The sequence below is a fragment of the Emiliania huxleyi genome (assembly GCF_000372725.1).
Source record: "Emiliania huxleyi CCMP1516 unplaced genomic scaffold EMIHUscaffold_430, whole genome shotgun sequence".
In the NCBI taxonomy this organism is placed as follows: domain Eukaryota; phylum Haptophyta; order Isochrysidales; family Noelaerhabdaceae; genus Emiliania; species Emiliania huxleyi.
In genome coordinates, this window is record NW_005198750.1 from 55,836 (window position 1) to 62,570 (window position 6,735).

Genomic DNA, 6,735 nt, shown 5'->3' on the forward strand with positions numbered 1-6,735 from the left:
CGCCTCGCGTCTGCGCACGGTTGCCCTGGGACGCCGGCTCTCGCGGCTGGGCTGTGCGCGACGCCGGCGCTGGCGCCAAGGCGGCGCTGCAGCCGTCGGTGGAGGCGGCAGCGCCGGCGCAGGCGGCGGAGTCGGCGACCGCGGCGGCCGAGGCGGCGCCGAAGAAGGCGGCGCCGAAGAAGAAGGGGTCGAAGAAGATGGGGTCGAAGGGGTCGTAGGCAAGGCGCCCGGAGCCGAAGGTACGGTAGGGGGCGGACACGGACCGACCGAACTGAGGATGGAATCTCGACGAGAGCGGTCGAGGCTTGAGCGAGAGCGGGGTGCCGGAGGGTTGCGTTGAGTGGACATTTGTTGCGGTTGAGCGGTTTGTGGACGTGTGGTCCTTGGTCCTGGGAGAGGGTCGATTTCCGCATCTGGTACGGGAACAGTGGCCGGCGCGGCACCGGCCAGTGCATCCATCGTGCATGTGCGCCGTCGCGTCCGCGCCACATGGCATGTGTGCATGCTGCATGTAGCATGACGCTGACTGTAGCATCGGACTGACAACGTTACTGTAGTCGATCAGTACTCGGAACTCGCGCTAGCCATGAACGAGCACGCACACTCCGCACACACACACTTACCGACGCTAACGGACAGGGGACAGCTCCGACCACACAACTCACAAGCGCGAGACGAGCGACTCCTAGAAGAGACACGTGGCGGCGGGCTCCTCCCCGGCCTTACTGTGTCTCTGGGTTCAGCGCCGAAGCGTCACGGACAAACTCGGTCGGCACCGGCGTCGGTGCCGGGCACTTTGCCAGCGAGCGGAAGGCTTGCTCCTCGCTTAGTCTCTCGCTGCGCTTTGCAGCGTAGCGAGACACGGCCTCGAAGAGCGAGGCCTTAAGGGCGTCATCGCCGCCGGCGCGTTCGTACCTGGCAGCGGGGGTTGGGATGAGCGCAACCTTCGCCACGGGGCGCTGTCGGGGGGGGGGGGGGGGGGAAATCCGGCGGGCGGCGAGGCACCAATACTGCCGGAAGCGCTCGTGCATGAAGACGAGCTCCTGCTTCTTCACAAACACCTCCTCGGGTGGCGGGCCGGAGCGGCTCGCGAGGCCGAGCGCTTCGCAAGTCTCGTCCGTCGGTGCGACCGGCCTCATGCACAAGACCTTGTACGCGTTGCCGGGCGGCCCGCGCATCTCTGTCCGCACTATCTCGTGCGGCAGCGGCCCGAGCCGGTCCACAAAGTACATCATGCCGTCCCTAGTGTGGATCTTGGTGGGGCGCTTGGGCGCCGCGGGGGAGGGACCGCCGCCGCTCGACGTGCCGGCGGACGGTTCGCCGCCTCCCGCTCCCTCCGGCCACTCCCACTGCGACCGCCCGCTGGGGGTGTGGTGGTAGTAGAGGTGGCCCGTGGCGGGGTCGACGCCCGAGACCCACCCAGCGGGCAGCTGCGTGGCCGCGCTGGCGGGCCTTCGCGCCCCGCCCTGCTGCTGCTGCGGCGGCGCCGCCCCCTCCCCGTCGCGCCTCCTCTCCTCGCGCGCCCGCTTCTTTTCCTTGCGGTGCGCGCCCGAATGGTGGCCGCCCTTGGCAATCAGCTCGCGCACGCATTGCACAGCAACATTATCGGGCACGCCTGCCGGGATGAAGGGGCGCAGCACGTGCGCCGGGACCCAGCGGCCAGTGCCGTCCGGCGACCGCCGCACGCTGATCCGGCGCGTCGCCGCGAGGGGCGAGACGAACGAATGGTGGCCGTCGAGAAGGCCGGTGCGCGCGCCCTGCGAGGAGAATTCGCTGTGCGGCAGCTCGCCGACCACGTACATCCACGCGACGTGCGGGTCGCCGCGTCCCCGCGCCGTCCGCCAGCTCGGCATTATGTCGTCGAGGACGCCGACGCACGCGCCGTTCAGGGTGTTGTACTTCTTGTGGCGCAAGTGCACGTGCGTCGCCGGAGTCTCGATCACCTCAGTGGTGCCAAACTTGAAGTAGGCCGCGTCCTGCACGTGGAGCGTCGCGAGAGGGTCGCCGTCGTCCACGAAAAGGGTGACGTACAGCGGGTCCAGGACGACGACCATGCCGGTCAGCTGTTCAGGCCGGGCATCAGCCCTCCTGGCGAAAAGAATAGGCCAATCCTCGCCCATCCCCAGCTCGCTCTATCACACCCCCCAAGAGCCCTTGGGGAAATCCGCTCCGAGCGGCATGCGTGTGATGACCACATCCTACGCATCCTGTTCACGGTTACTGTTCACGGTTAGCCTCGACAGGCAGAGGCGGGTTGAAAAAAGGCGAGTTTCCCCCTGGGTCTGACCCTCAGCGCTCATTCGTTTCTTCTTACTTCAGCGTTCGAGAGAGCACAGCGTGAGGAGTGAGTGGCGAGTGCTGCATGGTGCCTGGCTGCCCTCCCCCCCGGGCTGCCCTCCCCCACACACGCGGCCTCACGTCGCTCGTCTCGCGCCTCGCCTCGCGCAGTCTCAGTCCAACGAGAACATCGCGCCGAGCGTCGTCATGGCGGTGGCGAAAGAGCTGAGGAAGCTTACCAACGAGCCGCTGGAGGGCATCAAGGTGCTCCTCAACGAGGAGGACATCACCAACATCGTCGCTGACATCGCAGGGCCCGGTGCGCGCCGCGCGCGCGGCCTGCCCGCGCTCGATGCGCCGCTCCACATGGCTGCACCGCTGCGCGCGCCCTCCTCTGGCACTGTCTGCACAGTCTGACCCTTCCTGCGGCCGCCGCGCGCAGTGGCGACGCCCTTCCACAGCGGCACCTTCAAGGTGAAGCTGGTGCTGCCGAGCGACTACCCCGCCTCGCCTCCAAAGGGTCCGCGCGCTCTGCCCTGCTGCGCGCCGCCGCCGCCGCCGCCGCAGTGTCGCGCGCCGCTGTCCCGCGCGCCCTCGCCTCCCGTCCCCTGTGCGGCGCGCTCTCACCGCCCTGTCGACCGCGCCGCGCCCGCAGGCTACTTTCTGACCAAGATTTACCACCCGAACATCTCAAAGGCTGGCGAGATATGCGTCAACACGCTGAAGCGCGACTGGAAGCAGGCCCGAGATCGAGCCGAGATGTGGCCGTAGATCTAGCCGAGAGTGCGGGAGACGCGCGTCCGCACACACGCTCAAGCGCGTGCTGGACGCAGGTCGGCCGCACCTCCGCGACACTCACGCACACGCACGCGCGCACACGCACGCGCGCACGCACACCTCGAGAGCACGCCGCCGTGCCGCTTCTACGCCTTGCCGAGAGAGAGGGACCACCGGCGCCGTCGCCGCCTCCTTCCCTCCTGATTCCCGCCACCGCCTCCAGCCACCGCCTCCTCCCCTCCGCCCCATCGCAGGACGTTGGCGTCGGGCACGTGCTGCAGGTGGTTCGCTGCCTGCTCATCAACCCCTTCCCAGAGTCTGCACTCAACGAGGAGGCGGGCAAGCTATTTATGGAGGACTACGACCAGTACTTCAAAAAGGCGCGCGCACGCACCGCACGCGCGCAACGCCGCACGCAATGCCGTGATGCACGCTCCGCCGTGTCGCGCCGCACCCCCTTGACGCACGCACGCACCGCGCCACATCGCATCGCCCGCGCCGCATCGCGCGAGCGGAGCGCGCGCGCCCGACCCGACCCGCGCCCGACCTGCGGCGCGCAGGCGGCGATGATGACGGAGGTGCATGCGAGGGTAGCGGGCGCGGCGGGCGCGGCGGGCACGAGCGCGACGGGCGAGGGGGGGCCGGTGGAGAAGCGGCAAAAGCCAATCGAGACCAAGGAGGCGGAGAAGAGGAGGCAGGAGAAGAAGAAGTCCATCAAGCGGCTATGAGGCGCAGCGAGGGACCGAGGGTGTGCGCGCCGTCTGGCCGGGCGTGGGGTTGCGACCAGGGGCCTTTTGGGACGTGCCGTCGAGATGATGTGCCGTTCGATGCATGTGGCGACGATGAAGCGGCCGGCGCGGCAGGAGGTAGCCTCTTGCGTCGGCGGCCGGTGTACTTTATAGGACTAGGCAGGCGACACTGCGACGCTGCGGGGGGGATTCAAGCAGCGGACGAGATCTTTGCGGGTATCCTCACGCACACCGGGGGGCGCGCGCACAGTCACACACACACGTGCCGCTTGGTTTAGGTGTGTGTCCCGCCGCGCTCAAACCGCCCCGCTCAGAGCCGCATGTAAAGAAAGAGGACCGAGAGTCCGAGTACCGAGATGCCGAGAATAGAGTAACCAACGGGTAATGATTTTCCCATCTGATGTCTCCGAGATGAGGATTGAGGTGCTTTTCCGCGCTTTTTTTCGGTGTTGAGACCGGAGACCGGAGTGCGGAGACGGGAGAGTCCGGACCTCCGGAGTGCGGAGACGGATTTTATTTCGCCTTTTTCCGCGGAGTAGCTAGACCTAGAGCCGCCCCGTCGGCAGAGGAGGGAGAGCAGAGAGACCCCGGTGGGCGGCAGTGGGCGGTGCGCGCCGCGCGGAGAGCGGAGAGGCGGATGTACAGCAACCAGTGGACGCGAGAGGCGCGGGATCGCGGGACCGTCCTGCCTGGCGAGGTGGGTCGCGTCCCCCGATTTCCTCAACCCTCGGTCCTTCCCCCGTACGTGCTCGTCTTTCACAACGAGTACCGCCCGTCTCTTCCCCGCCCAATCCGGTTCCCACCCGCCCGCTGCACTACGCCTGGCGCTGGCAATCGTGGAGCGGGCGTGCAGGGAAGACGCCGCTCCCCACTCATGTGCGGCTATCCGTCCACCGCGATGGATAAACGAGTCCGAATCTTACACGCTTTGCGCGCTGCGGGATTGCGTTTGGTTGTCTGGGCGAATTTCCGAACCAAGCGTACGGTAGAGCAGAGGCGCCTAAGTCTCCGCTGCGCGCGCCGTGTAGACCATCGAGCTTACGCCCGGCCGGCTGCTTGGCGTGGGCGTGCCGGCGATGAGCGCTCCGCTGAGCGCGCTGGAGATGAAATCGAGGTTGGTCTGGCTCACCTTTCCGTCAAAGCTCTCTGCGCTCGGAGGCGCCACCATCGCCCGGACCTCCTCCCACGGCACCCACCGCGCGCCGGCGAGCTCGCGCTCGTTCATCTGGATCTCCTCGCTGCCCTCGCACACGAGCTTGACCACCTAACTAATGGTTGCATGGTCACCGTTTGGCGGCGTGCGCTGCCCTCGCGCACAGACTCGCCGCCTACTCTCGACGGCGCGCCTCTCGGCCCCCTCCCGACCGAGCCTCAGCATCTCTCCCACGCCAGACCACGTACAAGTCGCCCACGCCGAACCGGAAACCGTGCGAGTGGCGCAGCGAGACGACGCCGCCGCCGTTGGACAGCGAGGCGGCGATCCCCGTCTCCTCGCGCACCTTGCGGGAAGCTTCCGAGAGCCTCAGAGGCGTCCGCCGGAGGCGGCGGCCAGGGCGGCCTCCTCGCGCGCCTCGCGCGCGACCGTGTCGGCAAAGTCCTCACCCGGATCGGCGAGCCCGCCTGGTGGGAGGCTCCGAGAAGCGTCAGAGAAGGGCCCTCCAAAGAGCCTCGCCCTCCGGTGCGCGCGCGACGCCCGCCCGGCAGTTTCCAGCTGCCCTGCATCTTCGCCGTCGGAGAGACGCGCTCCTGCACGGCGGATGCCTGGAGCTGGGCCGAGGTGCAGCCGAGGTGGCCCGAGGTTGGCCGAGGCAGCCGAAGTGGTCTGAAGTCGGCCGAGGTGTTGCCGAGCCGCGCTCCTGCACCATCAGCACATGGCCCGCGGAGTTGACGACGACGCCGCCGACGCCGACCTAAAGGCGCAGGCGGTGGCGTGGGCGAAAGGCGGCAGTAGACACTTTGGTGACGGCTCGGGTGAGCGGTGGTGGGTACCTGGGTGAAGGCGTAGGCGGGAAGCGGGCTCGGCTGGTCGGTAGGCAGCCAGCGGGTCATCTCGACGTACTCCGGCTTTGCGTGGTGGAACTGGAAGCCCTGCGCCGCCGCCGAGCCCGCAAAGGCGGCGCACTCCAGCGGGATCTTGAGCCAGAGCCCTCGCTTGCCCGCGGCGGCCCACTGCTCAATCCGGCGGCTGAGCTCAACGCCGAGCGCGTGCGGCGTGTCCGCGGCAGAAATCGGTACCTCAATCTCGACGCCGCCGTACCGGTCCTCCCTGGTCGTTAAAGGGGGAGGGCCGCCGCCGCCGAGCACCGTGCCGAGCTGATCGAGGAGGGAGAGGCATGTCGGAAGGATGGACGCCTCCGGCTCTGTCGACTCGACTGTTGCCTGTAGCTCGCGCAGCTTAGCCAGCAGCAGGTCAGCCACCATGCTGGCTGGGCGATGGCAAAAAGGCCAACTCTCGGAAAGTCTCGAAAAGTCCTCGCGCGGAAAAACAGTTTTTTTCTTTCTTTTTGGGGGGCTTACCACAATTTTTTAGGCGGCACCCTCGACCAAACCTTGCTCAAGGTTCTTGGGTGCAAAGAGCGCGGCCACAAGTCACAGGGGCCGCTCGTCCATGCGACCGGCAAAGGCTGGGTCAAAGAGCACAAGGGACAGTACTACGACGCGCTCCATGCCATGATGCATGAACGGAATCGTCAAAATTGGTCTCGTCGAAAGCCAGGGCGGCATTGCGCCGCCGACCAAGAGAATCATCTTCAACTTCGCCAAAGAGGTCGGCAGCCCGAGCGCCGTCGACCGCACCGACTACGGCACAGCCTCCGGCAGCGCCCGGGGCTTCGTCCAGCACCACTCGCAACAGCTCTCGCGCGCCGCCGTCTGTGGCGACGCGCAGAACATCAACAACGCTGCTCGCAACATGCGTGTCGCGCACTCATTC

At 67.4% G+C, this 6,735-nt stretch overlaps 3 protein-coding genes across 3 annotated transcripts; 1 reads left to right on the forward strand and 2 right to left on the reverse strand.

Moving 5' to 3' along the window:
• Positions 1-1,467: 1,467 nt before the first annotated feature.
• EMIHUDRAFT_370209 (hypothetical protein) lies at positions 1,468-2,054 on the reverse strand (the record flags this gene model as incomplete). The annotated part of the gene is made up of 1 exon (XM_005769105.1): positions 1,468-2,054. A coding segment is annotated over one exon (587 nt), but the record flags the coding sequence as incomplete, so codon positions are not given.
• A 277-nt stretch (positions 2,055-2,331) lies between these two features.
• Positions 2,332-4,205, forward strand: EMIHUDRAFT_370211 (hypothetical protein). Its single transcript, XM_005769106.1, has 6 exons — positions 2,332-2,365; positions 2,449-2,596; positions 2,720-2,797; positions 2,933-3,018; positions 3,309-3,434; positions 3,615-4,205. Exons 1-6 carry the CDS (start codon positions 2,363-2,365, stop codon positions 3,780-3,782), a joined length of 609 nt encoding a protein of 202 aa, XP_005769163.1. The 5' UTR covers positions 2,332-2,362; the 3' UTR covers positions 3,783-4,205.
• A 598-nt stretch (positions 4,206-4,803) lies between these two features.
• Positions 4,804-6,224, reverse strand: EMIHUDRAFT_244715 (hypothetical protein; the record flags this gene model as incomplete). The annotated part of the gene is made up of 6 exons (XM_005769107.1): positions 4,804-5,067; positions 5,198-5,302; positions 5,386-5,423; positions 5,495-5,549; positions 5,666-5,713; positions 5,793-6,224. 6 exons carry the CDS (start codon positions 6,222-6,224, stop codon positions 4,804-4,806), a joined length of 942 nt encoding a protein of 313 aa, XP_005769164.1.
• Positions 6,225-6,735: the final 511 nt, after the last annotated feature.

Bases quoted from the DNA above. Each gene is read 5' to 3' on its own strand.
- EMIHUDRAFT_370211 (XM_005769106.1), top strand. The intron at 2,798-2,932 runs GTCCGCGCGCTC...CCGCGCCCGCAG, and splicing joins CCCCGCCTCGCCTCCAAAGG to GCTACTTTCTGACCAAGATT. The intron at 3,019-3,308 runs GCCCGAGATCGA...GCCCCATCGCAG, and splicing joins TGAAGCGCGACTGGAAGCAG to GACGTTGGCGTCGGGCACGT.